The 25338-nt window shown below is 36.4% G+C and overlaps 1 protein-coding gene across 7 annotated transcripts in view; it reads left to right on the top strand.

Moving 5' to 3' along the window:
- CCSER2 (coiled-coil serine rich protein 2) overlaps positions 1 to 25338 on the top strand; it is a 75098-nt gene that overhangs the window by 29119 nt on the left and 20641 nt on the right. For all 7 annotated transcript variants that reach the window (XM_075423040.1, XM_075423038.1, XM_075423039.1 and 4 more), the window contains 6 exons: positions 8109 to 8199; positions 11401 to 11563; positions 12237 to 12432; positions 19776 to 19859; positions 22177 to 22263; positions 23759 to 23857. In XM_075423040.1, coding sequence (XP_075279155.1) covers positions 8109 to 8199; positions 11401 to 11563; positions 12237 to 12432; positions 19776 to 19859; positions 22177 to 22263; positions 23759 to 23857 — 720 coding nt within the window. The remainder of the gene's footprint in view (positions 1 to 8108; positions 8200 to 11400; positions 11564 to 12236; positions 12433 to 19775; positions 19860 to 22176; positions 22264 to 23758; positions 23858 to 25338) is intronic.

Here is a 25338-nt window from a genome sequence, read left to right as displayed (position 1 = left end):
AACTGGTGAAGTCAATGGGATGTAAACAGGATGGTTAATTTCTGGTTTTCTGCTCACTCTCCCTTCATCATGCTATTGAATTTAATATTGCTCACACAGTCTGACTTCTGATGTTACAATAAAAAACATTTTAAAAAATAAAACAGCAAGCATAACTGCTTCTTGAGCTATAGTGGGTAATAACGTAATAATTACTTCCTGTCTACTTTCAGTAAACGTGGTTAGAACATACAATGCCTCTACAAAAACGGTTTCAAAAATAGTAAATCTTTATTTAAGACTGTTACATCTAATAGTTAAACATAAAATGTCCTGGATTTTTATAATAAAGTTTTTGTTTGATTTGTTGTCATGGCAGCCTTCCGTTACCGAGCATGAACGAAATGATGAAATACTTGTTTGGATGTTGGGCTTAATTATCTTTAATGTCACTTGCAGTATACAGTGTTTAAAGTAAGTCCCTTCCTATCCTATTTTTGTTATCCTGCAGAGTTCTATCCCTTCTCTTCCCTGTGTGGTTTCCTCTTTTCTGAGGACTCTGTTTACAGTGGGTTTTTCTCTGCAGCTCTGCAGTACAGTGTGTGCCTTCCTGTGTCACTGTCTTCTGCCTCTGTTTTCTGCCTTCACTTAACAGTTCTGTGCAGTTCTGATTTGACGTTGTGACTTGTATTGAATTCTGATTTTTTTAATTTATCTCTTTATCTGGGGTGTCAAATGCTGAAAATAGCACTGAAAAAGCCTCTGGAAGTCTCCCTCTTCTCTATCAGCCTTGAATTGTATTCGACTTGCCGTTATCCTTTACCTGCCCTCCAGATGACTAATCTGCCCAGTGTGTTTAGTGTTTGTTCTTAAAAGCTGTTTCCTTTTTTCATTCTACAAATAGCCGAAGTGATACTTTGTTAGTTTCTGTACTACTTTCAAACTTTTTTCTTCCCTTGAGTTTTTTTGTTGCTGTGTTTCTCTCCCTTTACTCAAGCTTATCTTCTGCTTGTTGAACTTTTTTCTGTGGTCGTTTTTCATCCTTATTCTTCCTCAGTATCTTTTTTTAAGGAAAATCCCAAATCTTTAATTTTTAGCATCTCGCCAGAAGATATCTAGCCGATGCAGCTGCTTAGAAAGCAAGTGTGAAGGTGTCTGTTAGATACAAAATAGTGCAATTTCTTCTCACTTGAAATACTAAAGCACAGAGAATCATATAAACGCAGTATATATATTTTTTTTTTCTTCTGAAATTATGGCAGCTGACTACAATGATCCCTACTTTCAGTCGGGTGAGTGAACTTTTGCAGACAATAAAAGGCATTCTGTTTTGAAAGTACAACCACATGTTGATTGTAGTGTTCAAATGTCACGCTGCAAGCATCCAGCTGGGAGATCTTAACCACTGCAGTGACGTGACTGCTAATGAAGTAGTAGCACGTTTCGTCTGGGATGCTCTGATGCTGTAATACTATTTTCATGTTAGGCTGCAGATTGTACAAATAGAATCAGTATGAATAAGAAATATAAAGGTTTAAAATGGTGTTCTTTATGTTAATATAAAATCTCTTTGTAGGTATTTCTGCCATACTGGCAGGATTATTGATGGATTTTTTAATAATTAAAATATTTAGATATACAGGTGTATGTAATGAAAAAGTAATTAAGAAAAACTGTTGTACTGTAACCACAAATGGGCTAGTATATATTTTTATGTATGAGGAAAAGAGATTTTCACATTTTCCAGTGATGCTCTTTGGCAACAAGAATTCAAATTGTGGAGGAATGATTGCAAAGGCTTTAGTTCTACTCAGATTTTTGAAGTACGTGCTCTTGTGATGCATCACAGCTAAACCTTCCAGTTTAGACAAAACAAAAGCGTAGTAGGCAGGTTCAGTTTGAGAGTAGGTATTTTTTTGATGTTCTAAGGACACAAACACAGGTTTCTTGTCGCAAAACTAGTTTGAAAGTGGTCTGTTCTTTTGTGGTGTTTTTCAGTTGTCTAAACTAGTATCCTATGAATCAATTTCTATTTGATGTTTTTATAATCTTCGTGCTCTTTGAATACTATTTCGCACTAAATCCTGGAAGCTAGGTGTCTCGTAGCTTGCCTCCTGTTCAGCTCCGTCTTTGCTGATTCATATAGTGATAGGACTTCACTATGCAGTTGGGCCACTGAGATGTGTATCAAGGCTGTATTGTGATATTTTTCTTAATGTCAGAAATAATGAAGTAGAAGCTTTGCTTACTCTGTAATTGAGAAGGCTGTTGGACTTGAATTTTTTGACAAAAGGCACAATGTCCGTTCAGCTATCTTACCAACATTCTTGTGAACAACATGATCTCAAAAAGAGCTTTGTCTTTTTGTTGCTAAGTAATGGGATGGGGAATTTCTGAAACTGAGTTTGTTGTAGTTAAAAAGGTAGAACTAGTGGTATAATGTGCTACTATAATCCTGTTCTAAAGGGTCCTCTTGTGCATTGGAAGGGTGTGTTGAATTGTCCCTCTGTACAGGGATTGTTCTGTCCTTTTGATGCTGAAACCGTGAAGTCTCCAACTGCTGGGTGAATCAACGGAGTAACTGGCTTGTAACTGTCAAGTACTTTTTAGAGCCTTAACCATTGGACGAGAAATGAAGCTTTCTGTCCCAGTCAGCCCCTACATCCTCCACTGGTCTTTTGTTTGTTTGTTTTTCAAGAGTATTACTAAATTTGTAGTAATATATTCATTGTCATAGCATGAGACTCATGTTAAGCACAGTATCATGGCTTCATTGTCATGCTAACAGACACCAAACATTTTAAATAGGGTCTCTTCTGTAGTAGGAAAACAATGAAGGTAACATCTGACCAGGATGCTTGACTTTTTTTTTTTTTTTATTTTATTGGAATGTCACAAGGACATGTGGCTGCTGTAAATGATTTAGTGACTTTGTAAACTTAGAGAAGTTGTCACAGAAGTATGTTGTAATACAGAGATGGTAGTTTTACTAAGACTTGAATTTTTTTCATGTAAAATTGTATTTCTAAAATGTTTTTCTCACAATAATTATCCAAAAGACCTGTTGAAGTAATTCTGGTGTTTTGTAGATTCTGAGAGAATTCTATTCAGAGGGCTTTTTATTTATGTGTTTTTTTATTTTTAGGATGATTTAAATGTCATACTTTAAGCCATTGCTTAAATTGCTCTGATATGTTAATTAGTTTTTCAGTAGCCTCTAAGTTTGTTATCCATGCCCAAATTTGGCCCAAACTCTCAATTTCAGAAAACTGTCAGAGAAATGCAAATGTCAAGCTTTGTTCCAGTATGTGTCCATGAGATCTTTGGAAAAAACTTTATGTGGACAAGTGACTTTGCTTCATCTTTCAGCAGGTTCTGAGACACTGTTTGCTCTCTTACTGAAAGCAAGAAATCAGCTTGAGCTAGACGTAGAAAAATTGAGCTTAAAATTTGGCCATAAAGACCAACAACTTTCAAAATACCTTTACCTAATGGAAGTCATAAAATAACCTTGATTTCGTAGTGATCTTTACTGATTATTGCTATATTTTCGTCAAAAGGAATGCAGCATAGCACTGTGAGAATAACTAACTACAAGTCTGAACTCTGATTCCAACTACTGATGATTTGTTTGTACAAAGATTAAAGTATAACTAAATAAATGGAATGAGCTATAACATGCTGTCATTCAGCAATGACCTGCTATTACTGCTGTGTTCTTCAAGTAAATAACTTTGAAAATATATATTGGAAATAGCCTAGCATCTTTACCTTTCATAATATCAAACCAGAGTGAACAGTAAAGTTTTTACTAAGTTACGTAACCGTAATGTCAGATAAAGCTGTAAATTTGCATTGTGTCGGTAACCTGCTGTAGATGACACGTGATCTTTTGCTGTCAGATTTTGAGCTAGTAGATGTACTTTCTATAGTTCCATTTTTCTCTCCAAAGTGGTGATACCTATCCTTTAATATTTTTGGTGTTTGAAGTTTCTAAGGAGTTGTAATCTTTTGTATTAGATGATCTCATGTGCATTGTTCCTATGGTCTTTTCTGAGCAAGAAAGTAGAAGATAAAAGAAATTGTGTGTATAGGCTTAAAAAAATAAGGAGATTGTAGAACAAATCAAACTGAAGAAATTTGTGCATTCAATTTAAGTAATAGAATACTTAAATTGCATGTGAGCTTTTACTTCCATTTTCTACTGACTTCAGAAATGCATTATTATTATTGGAATCAAGACCTAACTCACTAAATCAGAGACAAAAATAATTAGCCTAATTTTCCTTTAACAGCCTAATTTCTGAAGGTAACATGAATGAGGTCTTAGATCTTGAATTGTGGAAAAAGGTAAAACATTGTTCCTAGTATTCACCAACAGTTCATGACTACCTCAGAGCAATTGCTTTTCAAGCAAGATGGCATACCTTGGCATGAAAAGAAGGGTACTATACTGGTATTTTGAGCTTGGACTCTTCTCAATTCTGTGAACACTCTCCAAAATTATTTGTTTGAGGGTTACTTATCTGGAATTGCTTTGTATTTCTGCACTAACCCTGATGTCTGACTTCTTCCTTTTTCCAGTTCCAGTATAATAGACATTGTATCATGAGCTTTCACTTTTTCATATCTTGTATGTTGAATAGAGAGGAAACGTAGACATCTGTCCTAATTTGGGCCTGTTGTGATTTATTTTTGTTTGCATTATATACTTAGCTCAAGAAATGGGAAAGCTGAGAACAAAGCCTCTTGCCTAGGTCTAGCTGTTAAGCTAAATTGAACTGAAGTTGGTGGACTGAAAAATACTGCTCTTCAGTGGAAGAGAGGTTATGATGTCTGTAGCATGAGGAGTTTTTAGAAACTGAACTTTTTAAAGAGTGGTTTGCTACTCCAGTTCATTATGATGGACATGAATTTATATTGAACTTTAAACTTGTTCAGCTTCAGCAGAAAGAGCTGCTCTACTCTACCCCGGTCTTCAAAGCATTGGTCTTAAGAACTTAACACTGTTTTGCCTCCTGATAAAGAGATTCTAACTCTATACATCAAAAAAATTAGGCAAAACCCCCGAACTGTTGTAGGTGAGCTGTTGGTGTGTGCTTGATTAACCTTCGGTAAGGCAGCACCGGAGGGCAATCACTACAGAAAGAATTTGCAGAACATTGAAATAAACGTGCTGAATGCGGTGTAGTTGTTCACCAGCCTTACCCCTGCTTCTCTATTTGGTGGTTTCCCATTTCCTTGTGCAATGTGAGTGTTTCCTGCTGTTTGGGTTTTCAATTTAGTTCTCAGCTTAGTTCACTTGGGATTTTGCAGTCCCAAACTTGATCTCTTTCTAGGTTGTACCATCTTGAAAATCTAGTGCTAAATCAGCCTTGTGAAGTTACGTGCCCTTTTTAGTGTGCATTGTTCTCTTCAACTGTACAAGTAAAAAAGGATTCTTCTCTTACTGTAACTTTTAGTAATTGCTGAAATATGTAATATTTGGTAAGGTTGGAGCTGATGCACTTTTGAAGAATTTTTAATTTCCTGTTCTGTTTGAGCTCGTTGCCCGGAATCTATTCATGATCATAATCACTGTTAAGCGTGCGTTGTTAACAACATTACTGCCATGTAGTTAACTTCAGTTCATTATACAGTAGTAAAAATAACCATGGATGTCTGTAAATGTAGGTTTTGTGTACTAACATGGTGATGGAACCTGCACTTTATCTTATAGCTATTTCAAGATGATGTTGGTGACGTGCTTTTACATTTTCCCCCAAGCAGCTAGCATTGGGAAATGCTCAAAGTGAATTCGCAGATGGCCCAGCTATTACAAAGACTTCATACTGACAGTTGTGTTTTCTAGTATGGAGTTGCCTCAGCGTGGTGCAGGAGTATATAATTAGGGAAGCATAATGAAATGTGTTGTTGACAGAAAAGTATGTTTGGCATCTCAAATGCTGCCCTCCTCTGACATCATAAGACTTCTGAGGTTCTGATACAAACATAGTAAAGTGGCTTATCTAGATTTAATAGTTAACACCGTGACATACTAGGTTTTTATACTGTGCTTTTTTGTAATGCTTTTGCACATCAATGGCACATGTTTTTAACTTTCTTATGTTTTTGTGGGCACTGTTTGTAATTGGTCGTGCTCATTAAGGTTTCTGCAGTATAAGAAAATAATGCTTGTTCATACTAATTTGGAAGATCAAAGCATGGCATAGAAACAATTTATCAACTAACAAACCAAAGCTGCCTCTCACACACCTACATTTTGCAGAGTTGCATGTTAGTTAAATACCTTCTACTTCCTGGAAAAATGTAAATTAATGGAAACGAAAAGAAGTAAATATATACAGACAGTTTGTTCTCCCAAATGTTAAATCCATGTTTGTTTTAAATGGCTTCCATTTCTCTGTGGAGATTTTCCATAGTTGGTTTTATTATTATTCACAATGCCCTGCTATGTAGGTTCTTCTGTTTTTTTCCTGTAAATACTTACAATACTATATGTAAACAAAATAATTCAGGTAAGACTTTGAAATGTAACAAAAGCAGGTGGTTCTGCCTCAAGTATTCTACCTTTCCTTTATATTGCTCATGTTTTAGAAATGCGTATTAACTATTTTCACCTCATACGTCCCCTGCGGGAATGTACAATGTTTAATGTTCTGTGTCACGCACACAGATCTTAAAATTTACTTATCCCTTTCCATCATTTAGAATGAAGTACAGTAGTCCTTTGTGAACATATAGGAAGAGTGCTGAAGAACAGTTGGAGCAACAGTTTAGACAAAGGCCTGTTATGTTCTTCTCACCTATATGTCTCTGACAAAATAAATCCGATAAATGGTAGTCAGCAAAGGGGTAGCTTCCCAAGTGAATATTGTTTTGCTGTGTATTGATAGTCTGTGTGCAAGTATGCAGTTAAGTATTTAATAATCACTTTATTGTCCAGTGAGAAATAATTAGTAAAACATTTAATATTTGGTGAATTTTTCAGTATTGGTCACATGAGTCATCTTTAGTTGTAGCTGTTAAACCTAAGAAAAATCTGCGTTTCTGCTCTTAGAGAAGAGGCAGATGTGAAGTGCCAGAGTCGGATCTTGGGCCTTAAAGCTGTGGCTTTTATTTGTGGCATATGGGAAAAGAGTTAGAGCTGTATAGCCATTAGCAGTTTGCTTAGGCCTACTTTGTGTTACAATTACTTGGTATTGATAAGTTTAGCTTTCTTTGAATAGTGAAATCAAACAGAGTCTGGGTTCTCTGATCACATACAGCACTCTGTTGTGTGATGCGACTTGTCAGTAGCATGGTGCTAGCAGCATCTGACTGCTCAATAAGCTGAATGTTGTACAGCCTTGACCTCTTGAGTTTTTTCTGCTGTCGGTATTCTTAAATGAAGAGGGGTCAGTTTGTGTCTTTTTAACAATGACTTGACTTGCCCAAACTACAGTCCTTTTTCTTCAATATACCTGACTGACTGTATACAAGATGTATAATTCCAATTAGTACTAGCACTTTATTGCATCTTTCTTGTACTGTTAGCACACTCATACAACATGACAGTTTGTTAGTCCCTTTAGAAAAAGCTTTATATGAACCACAGTCTTAAAGACAAAAGGCCGCAGAGCTCAGTGCTGATAATAGTTTATTTTAAGTTTTGTTGGCCCAAGAAGTCATGATAACATAGGTTGCCTCTTCTTCCTTTCAGTGATATTGCGATACTATGATATGAGAGCTAAAATGAGGGGATTTAACATCATCTCTTCACAGAGCTGTTTTTGAATTCTCGGTGAGCAAAGTAATTTAGGTGTAAAATGCTTCCAACTGGGGGAACGCAGGATATTAATGAATAGAAAAATCTTTGTAGTATTCCATAGGCATCAGGCAGAAAAATATTTTAATCAGTCTTTGTTTCATCCAGCACTGTTATTGTGTGATATTACTAGAGGTGTGATGATTGTTGTTTGTGTAGATGGCCTCAAGTAAGCTTGCTCTTGGCCTTCAAGAGAGGAGGCTGCTGATGACGTTGGATAGGTGTACAATACAAATGTAACAAACCTTGGAAATAAACTTTTTATGACAGTAGGGTAAATGAAATACCATGAAATCAGTTGTATCTCATGTTCTTCTTGCAGGATATCTTGAATAACCTTGATTCATGTGATCTTGAAGATGATGATCTCATGCTTGATGTGGACCTGCCTGAGGACCCGCCTCATGACAAAGGTTAGTAAAATAGCTACGCGATCTTATTGTGAAACTGCATTATGGGTTTAAGAGATTTTTGAGTTGCATTGTTTTGACTTCTCTTTTAATAAGCCAATACATTCTTCAAATTGTTTTTTCTTTAAGTAAGAACTTTCTTTTCTGAAATGTAGGAAGCATGGTATTTCTGTTCCGCCGAAAAGAACTCTTGCATTTGAAGTTTTCTGAAGTTAGAAATGGACTGCCTTTTATAAAAATGCAACCTTGTTGCACACTGTTTTTTTCTTTATATTGTTTCAGTAGAATAAATTTCAAGCTTTTAGGTTAGTCCTTTGGTCTTATGCTTGAGCTATATGTGAAAACATTGGAACAGCATGAATGACAGTGTGGTTCTTTTTGAGATAATTATGTTTTCTTCTACAAAATGACGGTACTTCCTTAAATCTTAAGGCTTCTGTTACGCTGTTTAAAACATTAGATGAGTTTGGTTTTTTTTTTTTCAATATGTCTTTTGTGCACTCTTGCTGTAAGTGAGGATGCTTTCAAATATTTCACAGGGAGGATAGTGGTACCTAGGTGCCACTAAAATAATACAAATCCAGAACAGAATGAATTAAGTAACGCAAATTATTGCCATGCTTCCTCAGATCCTGACCTGGAAAAGTTTGAGGCATTTGCTTTTGGTTGTGCCTGCCCTACTCATAAGAATTGTCACTGTCTTGTGAATGTGGATATTAGCTTTACCTCCAAGTTCAGTGGAGGCTAATGTATCTTCAGATGAACAGAAACCTTGAATGGGGAGCACTGTAATGCCCTACCCTGTACAGACAGGCACTGGAGGAATAAAGGCTTTCCTTATTTTGTGTACTGCAGCTGCCTGCTGAATTTTGGGAAATTCAGGTTTTTTGAGAGTACTTTTGAGTTCTTTGGGTCAAGAACTCCTGTGTGTATGTTACATACAAAGCCAAATTAGAAGTAAATAAAGGTGTAGTCTTCCATCTACCACAATGGTGGCACATCTTGTGTTGACAGTGTGCACATATGAAGTGGAGTACTTTTTTAAATCTCAGAAGAAGTTTTTCAAAGTACTTGTGTGAAAGGTGCTTATGAACAATAGTGCTAGTAGTCATCTTTTCAGCCCAGATACACATACAATTTTTTTTTTTTCTAGAATGGGTAACAGTCCAAGCCAAGGGATATTCTTTCAGTAGGGGTAATTCTGATTCTGTTGGAAAAAACTAAGAAACAAAAAAAAAGGGCAGATCAGTTTCTCCTGTTTCCTTGTTTACAAAACATGCACTGCATCTGCATCAGTGATTCCATTTCAAATTACTGATTTAAAAACTGTTAAAAAAACAGGTTTTTTAAAGGTGAATGTTTGTCACAAATCCATAAAAAGTTCATGTTTGCCATTTAATGTAGATGCAAATGGAATATGATTTTTAATTCACTGCTTTCTTAATTGCATCAATACAATAAATTTAATCCCAGTTCTGCTGCTAAGTATCAGTAATGTTTATGTAGCTGAAATATGTTTTGTGACTATGACAATCTACTGTGTAAGCTGCTGATTCAGGAGGAGAAACTTACTGTTGGAGATCAATATTAGCTAATTGCTATTATTTTTGGTATTTTTTACAAGTCAGGTTTCCATATAAAATTAGTGTTGTGTAAACTGAGTATCTCTGCTATAATCACTTCTTATCTTGAAATCCCTGATTTTTTAGCAAAGAGGACCTGGAAGGAAGAAGTCAAAAGCTACTTCCAGGCTTTCCCTTCAGTTGCATGAACACCTGAAAAAGCAAAATTAGTTCATTGTTAATATCCATGTGTCTCTACTCAGTGTCTCAAATTCATTTTCAAAAGCTGAAAATCATAACAGAAAAATTATTTATAAATTTATTGATAGCTTATTTTGAATAGACCCGCTTGAGGTTTCGTGTGTTATGAGCTGTAGAAGGATGCTTCTAAAGGAAAATAATTCCTCTGTTACTTTAGGTGAACAAGTTTCTTTTCTTACCTGTTTTTCGGTTGTTGAGCTAGATGGTTAAAACTGAGTTGCAGATGTGTTTGTTACAATAATATTTAAGAACACTTTTTGCCAGCACTTCTTTTGTAAGTGTGTGTGACTTGACTGACGTCAGCCTCTGAAGGCTTTCCAGGTCTACTGAAACCCTCCTTGTTTCCCTTTGGAGCCTGGGATGCCGCTTGGACACTATTTATAGGAACAGTTCTAGCTCAACAAGTATGCAGTGAGTGAGGATGGTGGTTTTAAATCACAGGGTAGAGCTGGGCTCCCTTCCCAGGCACACGCAGGCTGGGAGCGGAGCAGGAAGGAAGGCCTGTTTACGAGCGTCTTACGCACAACTATGTCCGAGTAGGCAGCCGAACGCAACAGTGTTCTCCTGTGTAGAGTTATTCTCCTAGCACGGGACTGACAATGCGAGCAAAAACTCCTTGGGTAAGTGAGGGAGAAAGTGCGATGGCAGAATAGCAGTTTGTGACTTTTTTTCCTGTGTCTGACTGCACGGATAGCAGTTGTTTTGGCTTTGTTTCTAGTGGTTTACAAGCTGTTGCCAAATATAGCTTTTGTTCCCTCAAGAAGTTTGTGGAATCTGTTTTGCTTTGCGGAAGCTAGCGTTTTAAAGAGATTACTTTGCTTGTTTTAAATTGTGCTTGTTGTCCACGTAAATAAAGATTAAATGTCTCTGAAGCTGAAAAACAGATCAGATGAATAGGCCGAGATAGATATGTATTTTAAGTAATGAAACTGCTCTGTTCCGTACTGAAGTACTGGCCATTTTCTAAAATGCCGTCTTTTGTGTTTGTGTGTTTTTTGAACTTCTTAGAGGCCGGAAGATACTGTCAGTAAGAAAGGCAGGAAAATGTTACGTCTGGATTTTTTTTTTTTCTGCTCCAAAGCTCTGCCTCCTCGAAATGATTTTCTGCTTAAACCAGAAATAGAGTTAAAGCTGAATTCTGTAGTTTCTGCTACAGGTTACTCTCATTCTTGTAACAAGTTTATATGCTAGTTAAAATGTGACATCATTACAGAAGTCTGCTGGACAGTTCTAAGATGCATAGTTTTTTGAATCAGTTTAAAAAAAAATAAAACCCCACAGATTTTACACTGCATCTGTTACCATCACATAGTAAATGTTTTATGTAAAAGCTCTTTAGGAATGAATTTTATAATTTTTTTTAACTTTATGCTTTCTGTAGAGGAATGTGAAAATATGAGCCGTTATGATAGACAAGACAGAAATGCTAGGCAACATCAGGAAGGATTCTGGAAAAGAGCACCACAACAGCGATGGAATACGCAAGACCACTATCATCTTGGCCATACTGATCACTATATCCATGGTAAAAATGATTTGAACAGGTAAAGGACTTGTCTCTTTTCTCCCCAATAATTAAGATACTGTGATAAGAGCTCTGTTTTGGCACTAAAGGGTCTCGAGTGATACTGAGTGCAAGACACTTAGAATAGTTGTATGTCTGTAAATAGCATGCCTAAGTGGGAACATCACTGAGATTTATAATGATTTCTTTTCAAAACCTTTGTTTGTGTCACAGTTTTTAATCCACATATTTGTTACTTGTGTTTATATGATATTATAAATGCTTGACTATATTACTGTATGCGTTCTGTGGAAAAATATTACTGTCTTATTACCTGCATTTTGTAAGTTTGGATAGCTTTTTACTTATTAATTTTTTTTAACTCAAATGCAGTCCTGTAGTAGTTCTTATAGGCTAGCTTTAGTGATAGAGTTTATAGAAATGCAGATGAGCAAACTGGTTTTAGGATACTGTAGTTGTTAGTACATGAGAGTTATGCAAGTTGGAAGGAAAGCCCAGCATTTAAGTGAAACAGCTTTGACATTTTCAGATTTATTCATTTTCTGCGGTATGCCACAGTATGTGAATATAGCCCATATTACATAGCACTGTGTTTTTCACTAAGTGCTCTCTAGCTCTGGTTTGTTGTTCACTGTGGTGGTATTTGGTCTTTTTTTGTGTTGGTTTGTTTTTTTGTTTTTTTTTTCTTTTAGAGGATCAAACTACCTGGAATCTCCTGTTGGTCACTTTGAAAGCTATGGAGCACCAAATTTTTACCAGGCTCCTAGACAACAGATGGGTTTACCGGAGAATACTGTGATGCTTGATGAAATGACACTTAGGCACATGGTCCAAGACTGCACAGCTGTAAAAACTCAGTTACTGAAACTGAAGAGGCTACTGCGCCAGGTGAGCTGTTTAAGTGGAACAAAAGCAGTAAAGTATACTGGAGAGTGAGCCTAGATGGGCTCATGTTCTGTTTGGTCTTACTAGGCTATTGTCATTTCCTTTATACATTGAATTACAGTGTTGAAGACAGTGTGCGCTTTTTGTTGCTATTTAAAATAGTACTTTTTTGGCTTTTTTAGCACTTTACTGACGTCTCGCTCTTTAACTGCTGTCTCACTGCAGTTTTTTCTTCCCCTTCTTAGCGCCTCTGTGATACCATAGTTACCACCATCGCTGACTGGCTTGGCCTTGGCCAGCGGTGGGTCCGTCCTAGAGCTGGCTGGCACTGGCTTTATCAGACATGGGGGAAGCTTCTCGCAGCTTCTCACAGAAGCTGCCCCTGTAGCCCCCCCGCTACCAAAACCTTGCCATGCAAACCCATGACACAAGTAGTATTCTTCCTGTCAAACTCTGTCAAGCATGCCACTCTATATTTTCCTGACCTAACCACCTACTGTTTTGACTCGCTGCTTCTGAAACTCATGGCTGGACTTCTGAATGTTTATTCTACCGTCCGGTGTATTATCCAGCCTTTTAATCAAACAACATGAACAGTAATCTAAAAGTAAATCAACCTACTACAGAGGGGAAAACTTGAGACCTTTGCTACCTTTATTTACTAAACAACTGGAGTAAAACTTGTATGAAATGTTTTTTCATAATTTTTAATTGTTAAACCATTCCTGAAGATACTGAGCTTTATACTAAGAGAAATGGGTAAAAATAATGCAATTCTTTTTTACTTACTGTAAAGAACAGAAATATATTTTTGAAAACAATTACATGAACTTTAGCAGTCTGAACACTGAACTAGGACTTCGTCTCAGTCCGGGTCATACGACAGGCCTCTTCTTACAAAGTGTGAAAAAGTGAGGTACAATATCAGTTCCTTGAAAACACTAGCGTTAGTTAAGGAAGCAGAAATTCTTTTATTTGCCTTTCTCGTATTATGCATTTAAATGTATAAGTGCTACCTTTTTCTAGTAATGACTTTTAGCAATATCATTTAATTTGGATAGGTAGGAACAGAGCTGTAGTCAGGTCCTAGACACGAGGTCTCGCAGGAGCAGTTATAGTAAGATGTAGTAATTAAATTCAATTTTATACAATTATCTAATCAGCTGTAGCATGGCTTACTGTAGAGCATAGCAGGTAATGAATGTATACCTAGCAGATTCCTAGGGAGACTTAATGTGCTGTACTGGATTCGTTGCTGTGACTGTAGCTCACATAACCGTGTATAAATTATCTTGAATATTCGTAACAACATAACTGCAACAGCGTGGGTTTGGTATTGTGTTCCCAGTTCTGCTTGGAAAAATAAGTAGCTCTTTGAGCAGTCTAGCCTTTCCTCAGCTCCAGGTGACCAGGATAACAGTGGCAGCAGTACACCTGCTCTCTGCTTGCTCTTCACATACTGCTATCTTTCTGAATCTTCAAAGAGTGAAATAGGAAGTAGGAGTCTATCTCATGGAGAGTTTTTTTTAATTTTTCACTGTACTAAGTGTAATTTGGATGCTTAATAGTAAATAAGTTTTCTTCTGACCTTAAAAACTTCTTCATTCTCTTCTTCTCAATTTCTTAAACTTATGACTCTAGGTGGAGACTACAGAGCTAATGTGTTAGAAAATCCTTATTTAAGTAAGAGTTGTACTATGTGTGATGCCTTGGAACCTTTGATCTAGGCAAGGATTGACCATCTGTGTAGTAACTTCCTCTCAAGACTGGCAGCTATGATTCGCAACCACCCTGTCTTATCTCAGATAAGCACTGACTGATATTTTAAGGAGGACTGAAACATGAAGCGGCTCATGGAACTGAGATCTATGAAGCCCTTTTTTCTGTGGGAAGCAAGTTTTATAAAAAATGTTTATTTTCAACTTAACCTTTCATGAATGGAAAAGAAGTTCTGTTTTTCAAGCACACTTCTTCCTTGTAACGTATCGGATGTGACTAGCTCATTTGTATGAAGAGGGATGAATGGAAAAAACGAAGTCTTTAGTGCAAAATTGTTAAATGCACAGATATATTTTTGCTGAGGCTTTAGATTAGTAAGTCACTTGCATACCTTTGAAGCGCATACTCATTGTGTTCTTTTCTTTTTGCATCTGGTGACATGTATCAGAAATTTATCTTTGTTATAAGAAGCCTGAAGACAAGGAAGAAACAGATTTAATTAATGAAATGCAAAGGTTTCTTTCTGTCGTGTATTAAGTTGTGTAAATTGCGACTACAGTTGTCACCTTTTTTAGCCACAAAATAGTTCACCCTAGTGACTTGACTGTGCTTGAAAGAAACAGAACCAAAGAAATCAATGAACAATAGCAAATAAAATTGTCAAATTTTAAGTTGAAACGGTTAGCTGTTGAACTGTCCTTATTACAGTGCGTGACAGCGGGCAATGGAAACTGTATGACACTCATTTGTAGCGATATTTGAATGAAACTACCCTCAGTGCCAGGTAGTCAGCAGTCGAATAGCACCCTCTACTTGATGGACTCTTTAGTTTTCTGTTTGCATCTTTATGAAACTGCTGTTAGCAAAGGAAATTCTTCAAATGAGTAATTTGTACCAAAGAAAACTTTGAAATGGGAATGAAAGGCTAAACATTGATAAAACTTAAGAAACCTTGATAAAATTTAGAAATGTTTGTTTAGCATTCTTCAGCTTCTTCATGAACTGTAGATGCTGGAATGAAAGAATTCTCAAGATTATATTATTAGTATACTATTAGTAGTATATTCTTTTAAAATAAAAGGCAGCTTATGCTGTTAGGAAACCACAAGATAATTGCTCAAAATGAATTTTCTTCTAATGAGTCGATTTTTGTAATAGAAGGATTTAAAGTACGTTAGTATAATGAAAAGAACTGTTGTCTTAAAGCTTTGAGCTTTGTTATCTTCCTCGGAGGCAATATGGGCGATGTCTTCTGAGAGAGAATGCCCTTTATCTCGTCTCTTCTGTTCTTCTAGAACTTCTACAGTTTTTCTTTGTTTTACATGTGCTATTAACTAAAGCCTGCAAGTAACATCACCCAAAGAAAGCAGGGGAAAAGGGATAGGCAGTGATAACAGCTGCACCGTCTGTATGCTGTATAGAAGGCGCATGTTTATAATGTTGAAATGTGTTCTGGGGGCTATTATGGTGTATTTAGTCACGGAGCTTGACTTTTCTTTTGGTTGTATTTTTTTCTTTTTAAAATAGAAGCACATAAAATGTGAGCGTGTAACTGCTGAGAGGATAGGAGAAAAAACAAGCCAATGTGGCATTTTTGAGTTGCTGAACAGCTTATCAGCAAAAATACTGCAGTCTGTAGTAGGTAAATTGCTCCTGTGTATAATCACTACAGTAGTTTAGAAAGGTAGTGAGGTTTTTTATTAAGCTATTCTTGACTAAATACTTGTATCTGCTACACTTCACAAATAATAATCTGACACTAAATGAAATTGATGTTTAGTATTCTGTTTACCAAAAGCAGTCAGTCAGTTCTTCGGGAATCCGCAAGACGAGGCAAGCATGGGGATTTGTGTGTCATTTGTACTGAAGATTTCACACTTGTAAATTACTGGCAAAAGAGCATGTTAAGTACAGCTACTCAAAAATACAGGTTACGGTTTGTGGCTCTGTGGGTGAGTTGTCGTGTACCTGTGACAGCCCTACTGGAGGATTATTCCTATAACCTTTAGCTCACGTTCTTCAGGTGGATTAAAAATGACAGATGCAGGCTTGAGAATATAATCAAGTGCTTCAGTTAGACTGTAACATTTGGGAGTGGGTATATCAAAATATTTCACATGTAGAAAATTAGTTGTCCAGAGAAATCTGGTGCATGACAGTGTTAACACTCAGGGGAGAAAGGGTTGTTACATATGTTACTTACATGTACACTTAAAAATTGTATCTGTAACTCTCACTGAGTTTGTCTTCAAAAAATAGAATCAACTGGTTTGTAAAAAACTAAGATGGTATTAATTTTCTCAGCAGATACCCTTGGCAAAAGAATATGAAGCTGAAATAATGTTCAGAGGAAATCATGCTAGTTTGATCGTCAGGGTTGTAATGCTTTAGCCATTCCTGGATTTGCTGTGTAGGCATTACGCTGATAAATACTAAAAAGTTGTTAGAGAGGTGGTGAATTATATCCCTTCACACTTGTCTTTAAGAAGTTAAGTGTTTTTCAGAGCAATCTTTTAGTCTTTGAGTATTCTAAAAGTGTTTGAAGGGAATTTGTGTGGATAACTTTGCCAGGATTGCTGGAATATGAGGTTTGAGGTGTTTGTTGCAATGTTTTAAATTTAGGAAATAGTTAGAAATATTAACAACTATTTTTTCCTTCTAATACTGCTGTTTTTAATCTAATTTCCTTAGCAGAAGATAGCTTTTGAAAATGTGGGGGTTTTTTGTTACTTGTATTTATAAGTAGAACTTGTTTTTTCAAAGCATATGAGAATCATTTGTTTTTGATATGGTTAACAAACTATCCTGAGTTCTTGCTTGTGCAAGCATCATTTACATTTGGCACAAATGAGGCTAGTGTAACTGCTCTGAAGATGTGACTATACTATAATAAGTAATGTATTCTACTGTTATTAAAACGTTAGTCAGGTAAAAACCAAGAGGTAGCAGCTTTTTATATTGCCTATTACAATGTGATGATAACATTATAAAGTTTATTGTAACTTTACCTAAAGGTTAAAAGGGTATGTTCTGTCCAAGTTTCCAACGTTTGATCATATCTTGGCATAGAATTTCTAGGCTACCGAAAGTAGCACATGCATATAACCAGCTGCATTTGTTATGCTAATTCTATTGTCTTTTTGCAAATCCTGATCTCTTTTTTTTGTACATGGATAGCCTTATTCTGATGGTTTCCCCCTTCCTCAGTTTCATTTTTAGCAATACAATGATGTTAAAACTGATTTTTTTCAATTGCCCTGTGTTTGTTGTATATATTAAGGTAATTAAGACAATGGTAAGGGAATTGATGCAAATGAACTTAGCTCTTGCTTTGCTAGTGAATATTAATCAGGTGTAGCATAGGGCTCGAGTACTTGATTTAAATCGCCAGAGAATATGTGACATACTAACTTCCTTTGCAATTAGGTCTTAATCTGCTGTTGTAGAATGCTTTGTCGCTCTGCTTAGATGTATTTTAATGGGAAATACCCGAGGTGTCAGTGATAGAGCTTTGAAAAGCCATGCAAGATGCTTTTGCTGGAAATGGTTTGTCCTGTTTTGTGGTTTTTCCATTCCTGTGATTACTCCTTCACAATTATAACTGTAACTGTCTGATGTAACTTTTCTTCTGAGTAAGTTTATTTTCTTGGGTAGTTGTTTAAAATAACAAATGTTGATGAAATCTATGAACTACAGAATACAAGATAAATATAAAATACATAAAATATAATCTGTTCATCTGCAAATGATTCTATGATTCTAATTGCTGCTCATTTCCTCGAGCAGTTTAGGAATGTTTTAGATTAAATGATGTTTGTTTCTTTATTATATTGTTGTGCAAATTATTTCAAAACACTCTGTTGGAACTTGTTCATAACATAGACTGTGAACTACTGCTTCTTCATCAGCCTGTCGCTTGCTGGCGATCTGCCCAGAAGGGACGAGCAGCTACTGGTGAATTGAATTCAACTGTGTTGGACAGTGTAAGCTGAAGTAGTTTCGATGTTAAGGAGTCAGAAGCTGTGAAATGTGACTGCTCGCACAATTAAAAAAAAAAAAGGCAAGGAAGTTAAAAAACAAACAACAAAACAAGACCAAAAAACTGCAAGATATGAAATTGCATCCAAGTGATGGAAATGAAATTAAACTGTCCGTAGTATGGTAAAGGCAATTTGGAATTGCATGATAATTCTTAATAGTTTTGTCTTTTAAGTCTGGTGATGGTTGTGCATATTTTGGCTGCAAGTAGTTGATGACTATAGGAAAAAGTAAAAATTTAGTTGTTAGAAGTTCATGAATTTTAATTGTTTGCTTTTTTGCATCTGGACAATCTCCTTCATGTTTCTCTGCAGTTGAGTTAAAAATTTAGAGGAAATATTTCTAATGGATTAAAAAGAAAAAAGGTACCTCGCAGACATAAAAAACAGAAGTAGGTCTATTGTGGGGTTTTCCCTTAACTGGTCTTTAGCATTTGAGTTGCAGTTTTACTCTTGGGATTTTGGAGCGTTGCTGGCTTAGCCTCAGAGTGGTTTTAGACAGGTTTTGAGATGTACTGCTCTTATATTCTACAAATGTATTCTTAGGCAGTGGAGTCATTGGCTGAAGAAACTCCCCTCCAAGAACCCTAAAAAAACAAAGGAGAGCACTGTAAGGTAGAAGATTCTTTTTTTTTTTTTTTTTCTTTCAGAAGGTAGCAGATGGAGGAGGTGAACAGAAGTGGGTGGGGAGGAATCTTTTTACATCAGGGGAATGGGAGTTACGATCTTCCATGACCATAAAATAACTGTACTGTAATTGTGCTGGAGTTTTGTGTCACACTAAGACCGGACACAACATCACAGTACAAACCTGAGAACATACCGCGAGAATACGCTGCCAGTTGGTCAGTCTGTGGCTTGGCTCTGTAACCGAACTGAACCTCTTCAGGGCTGAAGTTTAGGGTACTGTGCATAATGACTGCATGTGTTTCTGTCAGGAGAGTGTAACTGCTTCAGGATGTATCTAGGCAATCATCTTTTGGTGTCTTTCGTTACTTCTGTTTCTACTTGCTGTGCTTAGTTTCAGAATTCATGGCTGTCACGGTGGGGGAAAGGATACTTCTGTGCGGTTCCAGTTTTTATAATTGATACTTAGTTCTGATGGCTGTGAACTAATTTTGTATTAGTCTGTTCAGTAACTAGCAAATGTTTATTTTTTTAGTTAAGAATTCCTAGCTGAAATATTTTGGCTGTATATTTTTGTATTGCTCAGACATATTATTTGAATGGACACTGAAGGAAATGAAGCTTTTAGAATTGCATAGCATCGCCATTCCTTCCTGATTTGAATAAAATGGCCATTTTTTACTGAATTTTTGTGCGAAATCAACACACTTGGACATAGCTGCAGCTGTTCCTACAGCTTTGTGAGGAGAGGGAGGCTGTTCATGGCCCTTGTTTGGGCACTGTACAGATGCTGCAGCACGGGAGCTTTTCTGTCAGGCGAGAAAGAAGATTCACAGTGAGAGGTCAGACATTGTAACAGGTTCTGCAGAGAGGTGATACATCTCCGTCCCTGAAAGCAAGTTGGCAAGGGAGCTGTTTCAGACAGTAGTTCAAGCTTTTGTTCTTGTTTTTGATCTCTGATAGAATGATGAAAATGTGTCGCTCCAGGACATCCCACTCTCAGTTCCATCAAGTCCAGAACCGCAAGAACCTGAGTCAACTTTTAAGGTAAATGACGCTGATTTACTTTACAGAATAAGAGATACAAACCTATTAGTGTTTAAAAAACACAAACCAAAAACTTCTGTGTCACTATGAAGTAGTGCTTATTTCTTCTGTTCAAATGCAAACCTAGCAAATGTTTATATACTTTATCTTTTCAGTTTTGTTTAAAAAAAAAATGGGTTATTTGACTTTTTAAAAGATGTACTTTAAAGTATTAGCACAATTTGAATAATTAAGATAACTTTGCCTTTTGATATTTGTAGCAGTTGTGGGGATTAACAGTTGTAGAGTAACTTCTTTCAAAGATTTTTCTGCCTGCTTGATAAGTGTTAGAATTTAAAAAGACAATATTTGTGTTGAAGTGTAATCATAGCATACTGGAGATAATGCAAGTATTGCAGATGTAACTTAAAAACAATGTGAGCCCCACAAAGTCAAAGATGAGTTAATTGTTTTAGAATGGGTATTAAAGGAAGAAACAAGCACAATGGATATTCCAAAAAGGATCATCTTTTATGGTCACAGACTTGTAATGTTGTGCTTTCTGCATTGGTAAGGTTTTATGGCATTGCTTGAGGCTTTTATTGTAAAATTGGTATAGAAAGATTGCTAATCCTGCACTTAGAAGAAAACAATACTTCCTGAAGATATAATGAAATTAGAAATACTTCCTGAAAGGAAAGAACACTTACCATCTTATTCCTGTTTGAAAGTTATCTGTCCAAATCTTGGTTTCACGGCTTAAGAGATTTGCCAAAGCTGTAGATCCATTTGCATCCTCCTTTAGCAGCCCTGGTTTCTACAGTTGTAACATTTAGGCTGCCTTTTCTCTTCAGTTGTTGTCTGATGTATTTGTTGTGCTTGTCCTTCTACAGTCACCTCCCTCAATCTCAGAATCTTAGTCTTAATTCCTACATGAAAAAGTATTGCTTTTGAACTTCGTAACAAAAAAAATGCTAGGTTTAACTGACATTTTGGGTTTTCGCTTCTTTAATTAATATTGGCATATGGCTTCAAAAATTGCACGACTAATCAGTCTGTTGTCCTTAAGCAGTAACTAATAATATCTTTGGTGAAACTGAAACAGTAGATGTATGCTACTAAATAGAAGTATGCCTCTGAATAAGTAGTCTAGCTATAAAGCTACAGTTATAAAGTACGTTAAAATTACCTTGTGATAAAAAATTATTTTAAAAGAATTCACTCTTGAATATTTACCAAGCTTTTTAGTCTCTGAACTTTGCAGAATTATTTTAAGTCTTCAGTTTTTAGTAGAATCATAGAATAGTTTGGGTTGAAAGAGACCTTTTGAAGGCCATCTAGCCGAAATCCCCTGCAGTGAGCAGGGACATCTTCAGCTGGATCAGGTTGCTCAGAGCCCTGTCCAACCTGGCCTTGAATGTTTCCAGGGATGGGGCATCTACCACCTCTCTGGGCAACCTGTGCCAGTGTTTCACCACCCTCATGGTAAAAAAGTTCTTCCTTTATATCAAGTCTGAATCTGTTCTCTTTTTGTTGAAAGCCATTACCCCTTGTCCTGTTGCTACAGGCCCTGCTAAAACATTTGTCACATCTTTTTTTATAAGCCCCCTTTAAGTACTGGAGGGCTGCTATAAGGTTTCCCTGCAACCTTCTCTTCTCTAGGCTGAACAGCCCCAACTCTGTCAACCTTTCCTCATAGGAGAGCTGTTCCAGCCCTCAGACCATTTTTTGGTCTCTGGCCCCGCTCCAACAGGTCCATGTCTTTCCTGTGCTGAGGGCTCCAGACCTGGGTTGCAGGACTCCAGGTGGGCTCTCACCATAGTGGAGCAGAGGGATGGAGGGCAGAGTAGATGTCTCCAAATCAATTGTGCTGTTTGCATTCAGTACATCTAGTTATGCTTATGTTTCTAAACATTTTTTTTTCTTGTTTCTATGTTAATGATTTTTAAATAGCATTTCTTTAACCTTTAAGCTTCAGTACTTTTTGTTGTTGGATAAAGAGGAGTAGTGGTAGGATTTTATTGCTAAGGATGGTCATCTACATGTTGGCAGTTGCTTGTAGAACAGATGAATTACTGCTTCAAAAATGCAGCCTATTATATATCCTGAAAATTTAGTGGATCAGCTGAACTCTGTCTGTTAGAGACTTCTAGTTAAGTTTCTTCACTCTAGGTTGTACACCTACAGCCCATCTCACCATCTGAATAAGAGGAGAAAAGCATGTGCTACAACTACTGCCAGTCCTCCATGAACATCTGATGTAATGTTCTGTAGAGGGGTTGATTTAGATTGTGTAGCCATTATAGAAAACCTCTTACTGCCCACTGTTCTGTTGCAGGTGGACGATCTGCTGAATGAGATCAGGCAGCTTAAAGACGAACTGAAGAAAAAGGATGAAACCATCAACCAATTAGAGCATCAACTTGTAAGTATAATGTGAGATGTTTAGAAAATCCCAAATATGCACTGCAGAGTGTAACTTCAGTGGGTAATTCTTATGAAGGCTTTGAGAGGGCTAGATGTTTTAATTTTTTTACTACACTTTCATGTGTTTGCAGCTGTACACCTGGGATCTTTAATTCTGTAGGCCAGATGTGATTTGTATGTGTGGCACTAAGCAAGGGAGTTTATATGATTGTTAAATGTATTTCATTTCCAAAACAAACACTTTGAACATAAAATCCTAGAAGCTGTTCAGAAATAATGATGAGTAAAGATAGGGCACTTTATGCTTAAAGTATTGTAATAATTAATATGTATTGGGCTTATCATTCTGCTTGAAGTTTTTTTGTTATTTTTTCATCCTCTCCTGTATTAAATGGACAGTAGGGTAAAGAATTCCACCATAGAATTTAAAGCTGAGCAAGGGAATATTCAAAGTTTATTAAAAAAAAAAAAAAAAGACAAAAACCAAAAAACCCCAAATGAAACAAAAGCATGTTGAATACTAAGATTAAATTGGCCAGATAAATAAGTTGAGGCACTTCTATCATAAATGAGGTTCAGACAGGCACAGAAGTTCTCAAGCAGAAGTAATGTATGCCTTTTTACTTTTTGCGCTTGTTCTAAGTTAACTTTGCATTTTGCCATGCATATCTCTGCATTTTGATTCTGGTAAACTCACCTGTTGTGACAGTTCTTGTAAAATAACTACATTTTCAAGCCACTGCAAGTTCTTAAAGATAGGGTAGATGAGATGCCAAAAAGTGCACACTGTATTCATTTATCATTGCTGGAGATAGTCTTGTAAGACTGTAATCTCTAATGAAATGTTTAGCCTGTGCTTCTGTACATACGTGTACTGACACTGGTCTGTGGTCTTCATCCTCTCCATGTCTAGCATGTGACCATTCCCTCTAAAACAAAAATGAGTGGTTAGATTTGGCTTTCTGCTCTGCTGCTTAAACAGCAGAATTCCAGATCACAGCATTCCAAAGCAAATTCTTTTATCTATTAATATTTTGCAGTAAGTGTTGATTTTTCAGTGTGCTTAGCCTCACTCACCGTCAGCCGTCAAAGATTTCTTCAAGGAAATCTCTCCTTCCATGGTAGGTCATATACCTAATCACTGTAGTAACGAAAAACTTTGCTGCAGCTAAGGAACTCTGCTGTAAAGATGGGTAAAACTATACTTGTAATTATTGGAAGGTGACTTAAAGAATGTGGTGCTTCAGAAATTCAAGTGCATCGAAAATCCTTTCCAAAAGTCAACATGTATTCTTAATTATTTCTAATATGCTTTGAGAAAAGAAGCAGTTGTGCAGTGCTGGAAATACTAGTTTCTACGGCTTAATCGTTTAGTGCTATACTGCCACGCAGTGCGTGAGGTTTGAACACTGGGCCTTGACTGTGCTTTCCAAGCATCTTACTTATTTTCTAACAAAGTTTCTTTTCTCTTTCACTTTTTTGGGATGATTAAGGCCACTACATGTAACTGCCAGAAAGACAGCCAAAAACCTACTGGGACACCATGCATGTATGCTGATAAATTTACGCAAACCTCCTGGAGGAGAAGTTCTGTGAGTAAAATGTGCCATTCCTTCTCGGGTGTGACTTGCTGCAGTTCGTCCCCAGTTCTGTTATGTTTGCTGTCACACAAGTTGCCCTTGTTTAAGAGATACTGTGCTGTACGTGAGGGTGGTATCCTTCCTGCTATGCATCCGTTGCATTCTTTTACAACCCTTTTATTTAAACATTTATTACAAACATTTATTATAAAATAAGTAATTAAACTTTAGAAGTCTCTTCGTTACAGTCAGCCCAAGCTGTATATCTAATCATACATAAAATATTGTCTTATATCCTGATTTTGAAGTCCTAGGTATCTGTGGGTTTTTTTCCTGGTTAAAGCTTCATTGTTGCTGCGCTCATGGTTGTTGAAAAAAAGCAATAGTGTATTCTAAGTTTCAGTCCATAAATGTAAAAACAAAAGTTAATCTTTTTTATTAATCATTTATTTAAAGAGCTTGACTCGTAGAAAGTTATTGGGTGAAAACCACTTTGACAAAGGACATCTTCATTCCCATATGTTGTCGCATGGATCATATTTGCTTCCATTATAAAAACATTACATTCTTCATGGAACGCTAATAGAATATGTGAGATGGGGGAGGGACAACACATTTGATATTATATAATAATAAGGAATTATCTTTGAAAGATGAGCAAGGCTGTTGTCAGTCATCAGCAAAGACTATATGGATCTTGAAGCTACTTGTCTAGCTGAAGAATCCTGAGAGAGTTCTTTTTTTTTGTTGTTTTCACCCTGCCTGAAGTTACTTGATGTAGGATCAGCCCTGCCATCCTTCTAAAATTACTCTTTCAAATATATGGAGCTAGGATAAAAATATCACCATGCTGTATGTTCACCAGCTACTAGCAAACAGCTTTACCCTGTTGAGGCCATGCTTTCCAACTGTCTTCTGTGTGATAAGAACCCAGTGTAGAAAGTTCGTAACCTTAAGCATCTTTACTTTTCTGGGACACCTCTGTTCCAGCAGGTATGTGTAATGACTTTGTATATCCCATATGTTTCTCTTTTCCTGTTACTTTGTAGCTTTTGAGCTCTTGCATTGTTTGTGTTTCCCAAGTTTTAATTTACTATCTGTGATGTTCATTTCATGTTTTTCTGCATTGATTCTATTACTGGATTAGTGCCTATTGTTGTTCCTTTTTCCCTATGATTTTCCACGTGAACTGTTGAAAGTTAGTTGCTAACTACAGAAGTTTTAGTTTGAGCAACCTGTGGTATTAATTGATAAGACAAATATATTGGAGGAGATGGGGAAAGTGAATTGATATCTCAGGTATAAGTAGTCATTTAGCCCGGTTGTGTGTTTTGGTCAGGTTGAAGTATATTTCTTTTAAGTTATTCAGTAGTTTTGTTCAAAAAGACTTTTTTTTTATCATGAGGAAATTTGGGTTAAGGGACAATATAGTTTAAAAAAAAAAAAAAACAATAAAAAAACCTGCCAAAACCACCCCCAAAAAAAGGACCTCT

The sequence above is a fragment of the Opisthocomus hoazin genome, chromosome 6 (assembly GCF_030867145.1).
Source record: "Opisthocomus hoazin isolate bOpiHoa1 chromosome 6, bOpiHoa1.hap1, whole genome shotgun sequence".
Classification (NCBI taxonomy): Eukaryota; Metazoa; Chordata; class Aves; order Opisthocomiformes; family Opisthocomidae; genus Opisthocomus; species Opisthocomus hoazin.
This window is presented reverse-complemented; position numbering and strand designations above follow the sequence as displayed.